This window comes from Anas platyrhynchos, chromosome 1, assembly GCF_047663525.1.
Source record: "Anas platyrhynchos isolate ZD024472 breed Pekin duck chromosome 1, IASCAAS_PekinDuck_T2T, whole genome shotgun sequence".
NCBI classification, from domain to species: domain Eukaryota; kingdom Metazoa; phylum Chordata; class Aves; order Anseriformes; family Anatidae; genus Anas; species Anas platyrhynchos.
The window spans coordinates 71,503,282-71,517,892 of record NC_092587.1 but is presented as its reverse complement, the minus strand read 5'-3'; the positions used below and the strand labels follow the sequence as shown (position 1 = coordinate 71,517,892).

Sequence of the window (14,611 nt, the reverse complement as noted above, 5' to 3'; positions counted from 1 at the left end):
TTAAGTTCAGCAACAGAGACAGAAACCACCACTACTTCTCATGTCTTTTCCCGCAGAAACTGCAAGGTTGAATTAACCCTGTCAATGGGACATTGTATGGACATCTTTTCTGAACAGGATGGGTGGATGCTGAGTCAGACAGAAAACCAGGTTCCATGTTGTCATGAAGAAATCATTAAACAAGTAAAAATAAATAATGATCCATGAGTAAGCTTCATTCGTTTTAGCAACTTGAACAGAGCTTTTCGGTCTACAGCAATTTGTCTTTAACTATTTTCTTCAAAGCCAATCCACATCTGTTGAGCTTACATCTAGAGATACAGGTGTCTTCTCCCAGCACACAGTTTGGATTTCTGGGGTTAGAGCAGTTTTCTTAAATATGCCTTAGCTATCCAAGCCCACTTACACCAACATTGGTTAAGTCTTATGAATCATCTTTCTTTATCAGTCCCAGAAATCTGAGATTGAGCCTCTGTAGTGGACAGAGTAACAAATTAAAATTGCGACTGCAAGTTTTCACCTAGGATTACCTAAATCCTAAAACCAAATTAGGTCAAAATTGAAAAAGTGCTACACTTTTAACTATCTGAAAGACCCATCCCCAGCTTGATTTGCATGCTGGCTTTCACTGTGACTTTTGTACTCTGCATACCATTTGGGCATGCATTTAAAGTGAAGCACTTTCAAACCCGTTTTTGCTTTAATAGGACTTAAAACATAGTGCTTATAGTTAAGCACATATTGGGTAAACAGTGCAAAACTAAAGTTCTTGGCCAATTTGAAGACTGAGAGAAGAGCTACCTTAGTACTACTGTGTTAGATTCATTTTTACAAACCTTTAAACAATAGATAATACTGTCTTCTTGCTTGCTTGCTTACATGCTTTCATTTTAATTCAACTCATACCATTAACAGTAATATTGCACTCCACAATCGGTAAGAAAAAAACTACAGTCATTGGTATTTTAATCCAATGCTAAAATGTCATGCATAATACTAAGGAAGGAAGTTTTGTCAATTAGAAAATAAGATATTTGTCAGTCATAATATTTTGGACTATGCCAGCCACTTCATTAGAAAAAGAAATTGCTCATGACTAGAGGCAGGATAGCAAACTGCATGGATCAGCAATCTGAGCATGAATGCAGTAACATTCACTTGCAAACCAAAATGTACAGATCAACAAATGCTGTGTTTTTTGTAATGTTTGTACATGCCTCTCTGTGCATTTCAAGCTCTTCAATTTAGAAACTGATGGTTTACCAAACAGAATGCATCCCAAGGAACAGGGCAGAAAAGGGAGGGATGCTGTTACACATGTAACTCCAAAGTCTAATGTTATGTTTAGTCTGTCCTGCCTGATGTAGAGGTTGAGCTCGATGACCAAACCTATCATCTGTAATTCTTGGGAAGAGATTTTGACAACATAGTTAACCACACTAGTAAAGCTCAGGGAATCTTCAAAGTCACTAGAAGCCTAAGTTATTACAGGATCAGATACCAGCAGGTTCAGGTTAGCTGCTGTCCTGCACTACCTTTTGTTTTACATAAAGAACTTTTCTTTCAGTGGGAAGATTTAGCAGCACCTGTCAGTTTCCAAAGTCATTCTGTACCTTAAAAATCAAATGTTGCACAGTTATCTCCATTTAACTATTTAGGCATTAGCAGAGTACCTGCTATGAAACTCAGCTCCCATTTGAACTTCTGCTCATACCCAAAAGGCAAGTGCCTTTTTAGTGGCTGTAAAATCCTGGCTTTGGCAAAAGCAAAAGCTAAAATTTTACTGACTGTAAAAGGACTAGAATTTGGCATCTGTGATTTTGGGCTAGGTCCAGAACCAGAATTTATTTAATTTTAAATATTAGTTGCCTTCCTTTTTAAGTGTGCGTAATGTAGAAAGTCACTAACCAATAGGACTGGGAGGCTAGAACTAATTTAGTCAACATACTAAGGATCATTTGTAGCCAGCAATTTTATTACAAAATGACATGAATAAAATGACAATAAAGGAACCTTAATGTTCCAAGCAAGGCACTTAGATGTAAAGAAATGCCATACTTAATGTTGCTGTGCAAATTTAGCCCTGTTGTGTCCAAATTGTTGTACTACATTTAATTAAATAATAGACTAGAATTTGCATACTATCTTTTCCATAGGACCTCTGACTCACTCATCCCAAGGCAGACCAGTAACACGGAAAATTTTATTCTGAGCAGCTAAAATCAAAGTTAAAAGCAACAGAAAATGAGGATTTTGTTCTGGTCAGTGCTGAGCATGATATGAGTTACGGGTTGTTACAGACTCTGCCTATAAGGTCACATTGCACATAACAGCATCCTTTGCCACTACAGCTAATTATAGATTTATTAGGACAATCACAGAATACCAAAAACCACGAGTACCTATCCACCAAAAAAAAAAAAAAAAAAAAGTTATTTTCTATATCAACACTTAAAAGGAGCTATTCCACTTAAGAAAAAAGTGGTCCATTTAGTTTTGGACCATTAAAACAAAGTATTAAACTGCTTCCCCACATCAACCTGTTGTTTTCTGAGAAAACAATGGCCCTTTTGTAACCTGAGGTTTAATGTCACAGGAAGGCAGTGTGTCTTGCTCTGAGATTTCAGTTACCAAGCTGCAAGATGTGTCACAGAGCCATATAACTTTAGATGCATATGGAAGCAGGTGAGAACAAGGCTCAAGAGATGCAGATACTTGAGCCTCCCCAGTTACAGATCCCTGCATCGATTTACATCAATGCACATTAATCCTTAATTAGTTTGAAAGGCAGTGCATTAGTAAACCAAAATGAAGTTGTTCAGAGTCAGGTATTTTAGTTTGAAGGTGTCTGAAGAAAAAAATGTATTCCAAGGAAAACTTAATCTTTATATGACAAATGAAATAAAAGTTTAAGGAGTTAGCACTCCTCTCAGAATGGGAATTCCAGATTTCATTCAGTTCAGCATCTACCATTCAGCATCCAGCTGCAAGCCACACAGAGTTCATGAAGTAATTGTATTAACATATTAGTGCTGCGTTTAGAATAAGGATGTCTGCCTTTTAAAAGCAACCGTTCTGCCAAAGAGGTAAATATTTAAATGGCAGTGATAATATTTTAATCTAAGAGAACTTGTACTTTTCTTCAAGCATATGATCCTTGAGAAAAAAAGAAACAAACAAAAAAAAAACATAATTGAGCTACACTGCACTAGACAGTCATACTTTACAAAAAGGTGATTATCTATATCACAAATTACATATGCTAGACAAGTTTCTTTTATGGGGAGACAAAGAAAAAGAGAAATGACTAAATTAATGTAGAAAAATGATGTTGTTTCTAGTAAAGTCAAACAAAATATATTATTATCAATTAATAATTTACAAAGGGTATTGTCCATTCACATTTATCTTTTCACCTATGACTTGCAGTCTGTTTTGAAAACATTAATTAAGGCTCGCTGGGTGATTACGGGACTCTGACACCTGAAGAAATATTTAAAGAACAGAAAAATTATTATCCACATATTTTTGAGTAGATTCACTAAGATTGGAATCCTCCACCCTCTCAAAATAGGAAGTTTGTTTAATACAAAAGTAATTCCTTAGAACAGAAATACATTTTTATTTTTCTAAAAACCTCCAGATGACAGAATCCTACTAAAATTAGGAAAAATCTCAACCTATCACTCTCACAAAAGGTCTCCTCAGCTAGAATAATATCAATTCTTAGCACGGTAGTTATTTCATAAGTTTTTTACTAACCCTTCCCAACATCAGCTGCTGCCAGCTGGGAGGTTTATTTTCTTATTCTGGTTTGGGTTACTGTCTTGCGTTGTTTCTTGTGATAGCAAAAGCTTATCCACCCTTCTACAGTCACAAAGTATGAACTGTTCAAATTTTTTCTTCAATTTCCTTCAAAGTCGGTGATGCAAACTAAAATAGCCCTCTCACTTTGCCTTGTAGCCACTAGATTTTCACAGCTTTTTTTCTACTCTTTAGGTCACCATCAAAATGAATTGCCTTGTAAAAACTGTCCTCATAAGGCAGCTTGCATGCCTTTTTTTTAGTTACCTTATTGCCTACAGGATAACTAATATAGGTATGAGGGACATTAGGTAGATTTGCCCAAATTTGTTCTAACATGGACTTTCTATCTTTGTTCTATCTCTGGTATAACTGAAATCTTTCTGCAATATATATCTAATAAGATAGTACAAATATACTGGATATTCTTCAAGTTAAGAATATTTTTATTTCTCCTTCCAACAACAACTTGTCAGTTGTGAAAAGAAATACACGGTTTGTTTGAGCTATTTAATATAAGGCTTTCAATGGGTATTTGCACTAAGATAAATCTTTCCAGCAAAATGAACATTCTGAGGAGGTCCTCAGAGCTTGTATTTTCTTCTCTTTACTGCTGCCTCTGCCTGTCTCCCAGACAGTTACTCAAACAGTACCGGTGGCAGTTCACTGTGCACTGTTTTATTTTTTATTTTTATTTTTTAATTCAGCCTAATAATTGGAAATCTCTTTCTTTAAATAACTAAGGATTGCGCATCTTGTAATACACGCTGTGTTTCTATTAAAAACTATTCTTGCATAAACCATGGTTCATTAAATTTGCCATGGCATTTAATAGCATATACTCATTTAACTAAATCACACAAGCAAATGCAATGCCTCCACATGACATTTTGTGAAATGGACATCAGCAGTCAATCCAAGTTAGCCATGTGAGTAGCAAGGACCCAATTTGTATTGGTATTAGGCAGGCTTCTCTAAGTTTCACACACAGTCTTGGCTGATTGAACATATTGTGTGTACCTATGTCCTGAAACCCCAGATAACCTGCTGCACTATGAGTTGGAAGCTGCTGCCATCCCCCAAGATGCCAAGATGCCATTCTACATTGGAATGTCTTTTGCCATATCCTAGCACCAATGCAGACATCCAGCTCAAATTACAAACAAGTTCCTTTCTGATCAGTTGCTTGAATGTTAAAATGACTTTGTTATCTGGAACCATGCTATATGACAACAACAGAAAAAAAAAATCCACATTATATCCAAAGGCCACTGTGCAATTGCGGTTGACAGTAACTGGCAAATGCCTAAACCAATCATAGCACCTACTGCTATGACAAAGATAATTACTGCCTTTCCGTTGGTGAAGTGTATACTGTTCTCTGTATCACATTTAAAATAATCTAATTCCAACTCATTTTCCCCCTCTAAATTGTTTCCAGCTGCACGATTCCTTTCTTTTCCCCATATTGTTTTTATTGGATATAACACAATTCCATAAATATAGATTTTCCCATAATAAATACACAGATATTTGAATAATAAACATACAGTCAACCTGATACATGAATATTAGTAAGTATTAACTAACAACATATATTGATTAAAAATTGGAAAATGAGAACATAAAGAAACTGAAAGAAAAAAAATGACAAGAGGAAAGAAAGGGAAATAAAGAGATAGAAGTGTACTTACTTTAGGCAAACTATCTGGACTCGTTTATGGTTCCCTTTATTGATTTGCTGATAGCATTAAAACACATGTATGGTTGTAAAGCATGCCTAAGAATGCTGCCTGTCTTCATGTATTGAAAATTTTCTGCTCATACTGCAAGTCAAGCTTTCCAAGTTGGCCAACTCATACCATACTAGACACTACTGTACTAGATTAATGTATCGCCCTGGATGTGATTTTCCATTTTTGGAGAATAATCACAGAATCACAGAATCACAGAATTTCTAGGTTGGAAGAGACCTCAAGATCATCGAGTCCAACCTCTGACCTAACGCTAACAGTCCCCACTAAACCATATCCCTAAGCTCTACATCTAAACGGCTTTTGAAGACTTCCAGGGATGGTGACTCCACCACCTCCCTGGGCAGCCTGTTCCAATGCCTCACAACCCTTTCAGTAAAGAAGCTCTTCCTAACATCTAACCTAAAACTCCCCTGGTGCAACTTTAGCCCGTTCCCCCTCGTCCTGTCACCAGGCACGTGGGAGAACAGGCCAACCCCTACCTCTCTACAGCCTCCTTTAAGGTATCTGTAGAGAGCGATAAGGTCGCCCCTGAGCCTCCTCTTCTCCAGGCTGAACAAGCCCAGCTCCTTCAGCCGCTCCTCGTAGGACTTGTTCTCCAGGCCCCTCACCAGCTTCGTCGCCCTTCTTTGGACTCGCTCAAGCACCTCGATGTCCTTCTTGTAGCGAGGGGCCCAAAACTGAACACAGTACTCGAGGTGCGGCCTCACCAGAGCCGAGTACAGGGGGACGATCACCTCCCTAGCCCTGCTGGTCACGCTGTTTCTGATACAAGCCAGGATGCCGTTGGCCTTCTTGGCCACCTGAGCACACTGCTGGCTCATATTCAACCGACTGTCCACATGAACCTCTCTACTCCTCCCATTTTTGGTAGGAAGTTTTTATGAACATTTGGCATCTCGGTCAATCCACCATTGTAGCCCAGAATAAAAATGACTGGATTCATATGTGAATCCAAATTTAATTAAGCCTATATATGGCCTGAACCAAGAATAATTTACTGACATACTTAATTATGCATGATAAAATGCCAACCATTTCTCCACAATGCCATCACTTGCAAATCTTTCATGCCCGATTCCCATGTTCTTTTAGGCCTGCAGCTAAAATAGCGGGATTCAACATGGATTTAGTTATCTATTTCCAGTGCAAATATATAAAGAATCACAATTTTATGAGTGTCTTTCTTCTGGAAGGTATTTCCCTTCATTTCTTCACTTTCTGTTTGAAATTATGCTGTCTTCCTAGCATTTTATGTGTGCATATATACAAGTGAAAGCTTGTATATAACCTTGACAATCAACTTTATTTTCTGACTGTTTCTCAAAATAACCTGTAAGGTCTTCTTCACCTGTGAGTTAATAAAATCCATCCACATATTTCAGTAGTCTTTAAAAATGCAGTTTTCTCTTCCATCCCTCTCCCTTTCAGCCTGGAGAGTGGAATAAAATTTGGGTAAATGCATGGTGACTGGAAACTTCTTAAGATATTGGTCTTTTCCTAAATCTCTCACAGCAATCAAAGCTTAGCCTCACTTCAGAAGCATCTTTTCAACATACCAGAAATCTACAAATCCGCAAAAAAGGTCAGAAATTAAAAAAAAAAAAAGTAATAAAAAAAAATCTTCAGAACTCCCTTGTTTTTTGCCAATTTGTTGCTTCTTCCCTGTAAAGTGTTCAGTTCAAATAAGTTTTTCCATATAACCCATATCTAAAGTTATCTTTGAGACATTCTGATGAGTAGAGAGACAGCCAGATGAATACTACTAATTCATGACACTTTTCTATATGGGTCTGACAAAGGAATCTTCTACAGATTATTTTGATATCTTTATATATTTACAGCTATACATTTCTAAGACTTTTGTCCGCTGTACCTCATTTTTGCCCTGGATTTAACACTATAAGAGCAGTCTGTTTATAAGCACTTCAGCTGGGAGAATTTCAGTGGAAATGGTTAATGCTCAAATAATTAGCCAGAACAATCTACTTTCAAAGAACCATGGTAGGTTTCAATTCTGATATTGATTCTAACTCCCTACTTTAAAGGCTGCACTGGCTACTTATTTGCTTAGAGTTATTTGCTTCCGATTGCTATTAATAATCTATAACTTTTAGAGGTACCTTCATACAGATTGTTTAAACCATCATTTGGGGCAATTAACACCAATCCACTCTTTTGCATCAGTAGCTTGGTAGGACCAGAGGCTATACATTTCCAAATCAGGGCCCTTGCCTTCAAAAAGTTAGAAGGACAATGGATTTTCAACAATGATTATCGGATGTATAATACCAATTTATCTATCATTAACCAATTAATTTGTGAATCCATTTGTTAAAGAGGTAAACTTATGGCTTCTAACAAGAGGAATGAGTAGAGTGCAAAAGATGACATTATGTGAGAAGCTGGTGTGAAAACTAAGGATGAGTGCAGGAAGGTGACAATTATGAGTATGTGCAGGGACAGGATGAGTAAAGTAAGTGTAGTAGTGATATTTTTCTATGGGGTTAGCATGACTGGAAAAGTTCTCAGCTATAAATATATATATATAAAGACAATTAAAAAAAAAAAAAAGGAGCTATACACAAGGCTTGCCTAATTCTTTCCATGCCACATCCTTTGTTCATGCTACTAATTTGGATCTCCTTATCACTTTTTATCAATGGTTGCTATAAATCTTTCACACAAGTATGAATGCCCTACACATAACACGGTTGCTACAGTTGTTATTCTGACCTCTGAACAAATTATTTGCATTGTTTTTAATACACAGGTGACCCCTGTGTATTACATAGGTGGTGATAGAGGACCCATTCACTGAAGTAAGTCTTTGAAAAGATAGCTCAGCATCAGTTCAACATAGCTTATTGAGGATGAAATGAATAACATCTGTCTTTTTTTGTCTTAATTCTTCCTTCAGTCTGTTCAAGACGGAACCAAATGTCTGGTTTAGTGTTTCTGTGTGTGTCAGATACAGATGTTCTGTTACACATGTGAATATTTATGTTCACAAGTCTTTTGTACCTTTTAAGTATTTTATTTATTTTATTTTATTTTATTTTATTTTATTTTATTTTATTTTATTTTATTTTATTTTATTTTATTTTATTTTATTTTATTTTATTTTATTTTATTTTATTTTATTTTATTTTTTAACTTTGTCCTTTTTTTTCACTTGTTTTCCCGTCACTAGGGTAATAACACCACTTCCTAAACCTTGTCCTTTCCCTAGATACTGATCACATCATCTCTGGGTGCTACTCCACTAATAAAACAAATAAAGATGTGGATTATGGGATTCTTTATAGACCTGCATGGAACTCATCTGGCTCAGCTGGCAGAGGTCGTGTAAACCTTCTCCATCCGTTACAGTTTGTGTGGTTTCACACCCAACAAATGTCAAAGCAGAATGCAGCTGCAACTGCCAAGTTTTGTCTGTGTTTGGGTTAAGCCATAAAAGAACCCACCAAATTCCACATCAGTCATTTCAGAGCTGAAAGAAACCACCCAGGTTTGGTGAAGAGGTCAAGAATTTGGTGAACATTTTGGCAAAAATGACCTGATCAGTGGCTCAAGAAAACCTTGTTTTTTCAGAACTTGTATAGTCTGACCATCCTGATAGCTGGTCCATCCTGATGCCAAACAATTTCTGTTCCCTATACCTCTTATTTCAGAAAGAAAGCACAACCATGACTTGTTATTCTCTTTAAGTGTTTTCACTGTGCTCACTTGCACAATTTCTGTCAGTGGTATAGATTGTTAGGTATTAATACAATCCTACCTAAGCTGATGAGGTGTCACAAGATTCTGAGCTTGAAGAGGAAAGCAGAGGTCATGAAAACATTTTCAACTGAAAGTTTAGCAGTGACACTGACTTGGTTACAATACTACCAAGTGTCTCTTTCCAAGGATATAGATGATCTCACAGATGTTAAGAGGACTTACTTGTCTAAGGTTCAGAGCATGCCTGCAGGCTTTACAAGGTCAAGACAAGGAGCATAAAGAAGTACAACAGTAGTATGCTTAGCATCTATATATTTTCTAGTAGCAACATCATTTTGGATATCATCTTATCACAAATAAGTTTAAGACCAACCAAGGAAGACTAGACCTGTGCTTCTAATAGTCAATACAGGTGACTAGATGGTTTTCTGATTCATTTTAAGATGAAGGTAAATGTCAAGTGTTAGTTTATTTCCTGTATATGGTGTCTCGAGGATGTTTAATGCCTTCCACTTCCTTTTAAGAAACAAAGGTTAGGTGTGATGTATTTTCTAAGAGGAATTAGAAATTTCCTCAGTCAAATGTGGGAAGAGACATTGAAAATCAAATTTCTCACTAACATCTTTTCAGCATCAATTCTACCAAAAATTTTTCTAAAGTTCAAAAAATTCAGACTTTTCTTTAGCCATTACTTTGGCTTTCTAGGTCTTTTCACTTCTGTGATTTTGTGTGGAGTAATGCCAGAGTATGATGAATTCTCTGCTAGTATAAGTCAGTTCTCCTGACATCAATGTACTTATTCAGTTACAAGTCGTTATAACTAGTCCACTGTGCTCTTAAAAAGCCCAGACCTCAATCAGACTCTAAGTCTTGCATGTGCTTTGAAAAAAGTATTCAGTTTTGTCATTGACTTAAGTGCACCTCAGCTTTTGGCATTTATTGCACAAGTATGTTGGGGGAAAAAAAAAAAAAAAAGTGCCTTGATCTCTATTAACAACCAAAGCACTATGTAAGTTTCCTCTTCTTTGCACAGATGGGAATAATTGTTATGCTATTTTTTTACACAGTTTTAAAGATATCTTGTGTCTGGCTACATTCAATTGTGTTACAAAACTCACTTGAACTACTGAATTCAAGAAAGAGGTGTCACCTAGAGAAGAATGTGACACAACAAGAATGTGCTACAACCACACAGAGAAGCTGGATGATTTCATTCTGAGCACTCTTGTGAGAGCCACACACCACAAAATGTTATCCCAACATTGAGCACTGTAAGTGTGAGATATGGTAAGTGGACAGCCCTTGGGGGAGAGAAGAAAGGACAAGAAAAGGATTAGGATACTGAGCTAGTTGATGAGGAAAATAATGATCTCAGTGCAAATTTGCATAATCCTCCCTATGAAATAATAGCATACATATGGTAAATGGAAAGTGATCACTTAACTTCTGCCAGCTAATGCTTTGTCAGGCCAAGATCCAGTATTATTTTCTTCAAATAGGTTTCCTGCCTCAAATCAATTGCAGTATTTTATTAAAAATATGATAGAAACATTAAAATGGATATGTATCGCTATTTTTTATTGGAAGGCCAGTTTTGTATGTGCTACACTTCCATCAGTTAGTAGGGAGTCTCCTTTTACTTAAGCTCTTGGGAAATCTGCGGAGGTGTTCTTTGGATTTCATTGTAGTTCCCTTTTGATTGGCCTTAGCAGGCACCACAGTTACCATGGCAGCCTCTAACAGGATAACAATTGGAAATAGTTTTTCATGGGCTGTGATGACTATGCCCTGGGATGCCTGTGCAGGGATCTGGGTCATTGCTAGGTATGAAGTTGCACAGATATGAGTGACTTCGTCTAGAGTTCATTAGAGATTTCTTGTCTCTTGCCAATTACTATTTGATGATTGAAAAATACAGACCACAGTTGCTCTGGGAGCATCACTGTTCAACTGCAGGAAGCAAATACCTTAGAGGGAGCTAGAACATTGCAGAACCATAGTGAGAAAGCTAAAAGACATATAGCCCCAACATACCACTTTAGCACTGTATTAGAGACTCCCTTACCTACTCGAAGCTCTTGTCCAAAGACTGTTTTCTCTCCCAGCGCAGAGCAGTTCCACCTCCCATACCGAAACTGATACTGGCACTCATTGATTCCCATTTGTGCCCCTTCTCCGATCACAATGATGGCATCAGGGCGGCTCTGACAGATCGCTCGCTGCCGAGGGGCCAAGCCTGGGATTTTGTTGCAGATGATATTAGCTCCTAAAGCCACCACAGATGACAAAGCTCTGAAGAAAAGCAAAAAGACACATTAGAACCAGGATGAGGCTATTAATTGCTTTTGCTGTATGTTGCCATGTGGCAGGCAAGGCGCTAAGTAAATGAGGAAGGATTGGAAGTTTAGTTCCTATAATTCTGCAGATTTATCCCAACTTTTTTGATCTGGTACGAGGATTTGGAAATTTTGCAGTAATTCTTGGTCTGATTTGTGCCAGAAACACCACAAAAGTGGAATTTTGCCACTTCTGCTTCCAGTCCTACACACTGCCATCAGATGTTTAGATGTGGAAAGTAAGTCATATTTAAAAAAAAAAAAAAAAAAAAAGGAAATAGTGATAACTGATTGTATGTGAATCTCTGAAGTTAATGTCTGCTTTGAATGGCCTACACAGATTCAGGCTCAGTGTTTTAATTACTGCAGCCCATCCATCCATTACTCATTTGAAACCATTGAACACAATTTAGAGGATGACTTGACAGTACCAACTTTCTTGCCCGTTATTACACTCTTGTACTGGGTGATTAATGAAAGTTCACCAGCATAACTGCACTTCGAGACCTGGCAAATATCATGGAGCACATATGAGTGATCCTTCATATGGGATATCCAGACCAGAAACATTTGTATTTCTCATTCTTCAAGTATATTTTCAGCATTATTTGTAAAGCTTACATATAACTTGCACCTGCCATGTGTTTTCACTTTAGTGCATTTATTTTTTATTTTTCAGCATCATTACAGGCTCATTTTTCAACATCAGTACAAGCTACATTTTAAGCAGTTATATTTTGAAAAAATAAGACAACGTGGGTACACATTCAGGTATGCCTCAGGTCACATCTGTCAAGTACCAGCAGGGACACTTCAACTGACTCTGGGTAAGCCAGAAAGAGCAAGGAAATCAATATAGTTTTGTTAGCAAAACAGTCCTTTCTCATCCCAATGTGTTGGACCCTGAGACAGCTACACAACTTAGGAGCCTTCAGTCCATTTTCAGAAAACACTCTTCAGCACCCAAGTCAATGAAACACTTTGGAAAATGTCTTCAAAAAAAACATACACCACCAAAAGGGAAGAGCTTGAGGCATACTACCCCATAACGATGTATGTGGTCATTATTACTGATCCACATCCCTGACTAGTTATATAGACCTTCTGAAGCCTGCAAAAGCCCCTGCTGCATGGACTAGCTGGCTTTTGTGCTCGGCAGACAGCATCCTGTTTATTGACAGCTCCAAGGAAGTACCTCTGCAAACTTTTTCCCCTCTGTAGCTTTTCCCAGCCCAGTATTGGATCATACAGATAGTTTTGTTTTCCCATCCTGTTAGTTACAGGATACAGAATAAGTTCCACATTCCTTTTCTCTCCATCTTGAACACTCACTTATGCCTCTCTTCTTAGTGTTAAAAAATTCCCATTGGAAGTGCTCATTTTGGAAAATGCTGACTAAATAAAATTGAAGCATTTTGTAGGAACTTATCAACTTCACCTCAAAGGTAATCAAAATTACATAAATGTTGCATTTAAACAAAATCAGAGTGTTTCATTTTGCCATTTCAATAAACTACAGTAAAACCTAGAGCAAAAAGGGTGAAATGCAGAACTCTTCACTGGTCAAAATAAAATACAAGTTTTACTGTGGGATGGAAATTCCATGATGATTCATTCTGCCTTTAATAAGTATTTGTGCGTCTTTTCCAAAGTTAACAATCCATGAGAAATTTCTCCATTGTATTTTTATTTATGGCTTGGGGCTTTATAGATACGGAAAAAAAGGTATTGCAAATACAGAACATGCATGCCATGTGGTACTACCTACTAAACGAAAATAAGAAGAAAATGTAGTTGCAGCTCTGACCACTCACAGCGTTTGGGGCATGAGTGCTCAGACCTGTTGCTTTCATTCTTGTTTCTCTGAGTACTAAGCAACAAAGCTGGAGCATCTGGAATCCACAACTCCCCAAGATTCAGGCAGGTTTTGAGCTGAGATTTTGTTTCTGGCCTCTCTACTTAAAAAAAATCAATAAAATATTTAAATGAACATGCCTTTAAACCAAAACTTTCTAAGAGATACAATAATGTTAAAAAATAAATAAATAAAAAATGAATGTTGTGTAGAGATAATACGATTCTCTGACTTCCACGATGGTTTTAGACCATCTAACATGTAACTAACATAGTACTTAGATAGTAACATGTGAAGGAGTCATTTCAAATTTCAAGGAAAAGTATCACTTTGATCACTTTAAAATACCAGAATCTTTTCCCAAACCATCTTAGTATCTAGTCTGACTATTTTCAAAGTTACAGCAAGAGAACTGTATCTTGTTCAGAGTATGTATATATCCAGCCACATGATATCATATAGCATTACACTGTTTATGTTGTATAAAGGATAGTAGTTGGGTGCCTCTCCAAGCGACAAAGAAAACATTGTAGTTCCAATTCTAAGCAAACTAAATTGGTAAGTGATGGATGACAGGCAAACTGCAGAAGAGCTTGCAGAGAAGCTTCACTGTACACTGAGGCAGAGGAGAGAGCAAATTGCAAAGACAGGTGCAAAGAGTTTACAAAAATTAGTAGGCTTTTGAACATTTGCTCTGCAATTTCATTGTTGGGCTCTGATGTTAAGCTGTGTTCTCTGGGCTTGCATACCACCAACACCAGAAATAACTGGTACTGTCCCCTTCTCCCCATGGCAGGTTTCACCCCTGGAGCTACATGGGTCTCAAATGATTCAGGAGCAGTCTCACCATGTTTACTTGACAGTGTTCTTATAAATCTAGGCGTAACATGAATATGCCCAACAGGGGACCTGAAATTGCAGCTTGGTCAATGGCTCTTCCACGTAAGGGAGGCTGAAAGGCACACAGGTCAGCCATGCTGTCAGGAAGCACAGGCAATGGGCCAGCTGAGGAAAATTCCTAATCCTGAAGGAATGTGGGGTTAAGTCATAGATGTGGACACACACAAGACTTCAAAATTTAATATGACGTTCAACATATGTACACAAGACACACTGTTCTGGTCCACTGGGTACCCAGT

General features: G+C 37.3%; 1 protein-coding gene across 6 annotated transcripts in view; it reads right to left on the bottom strand.

Annotated features, from left to right (window-relative positions):
- The window catches only part of WNT7B (Wnt family member 7B), a 97,973-nt gene that overhangs the window by 32,128 nt on the left and 51,234 nt on the right, over positions 1–14,611 (bottom strand). For all 6 annotated transcript variants that reach the window (XM_005010029.6, XM_072041155.1, XM_027452658.3 and 3 more), the window contains one exon: positions 11,347–11,573. In XM_005010029.6, coding sequence (XP_005010086.1) covers positions 11,347–11,573 — 227 coding nt within the window. The remainder of the gene's footprint in view (positions 1–11,346; positions 11,574–14,611) is intronic.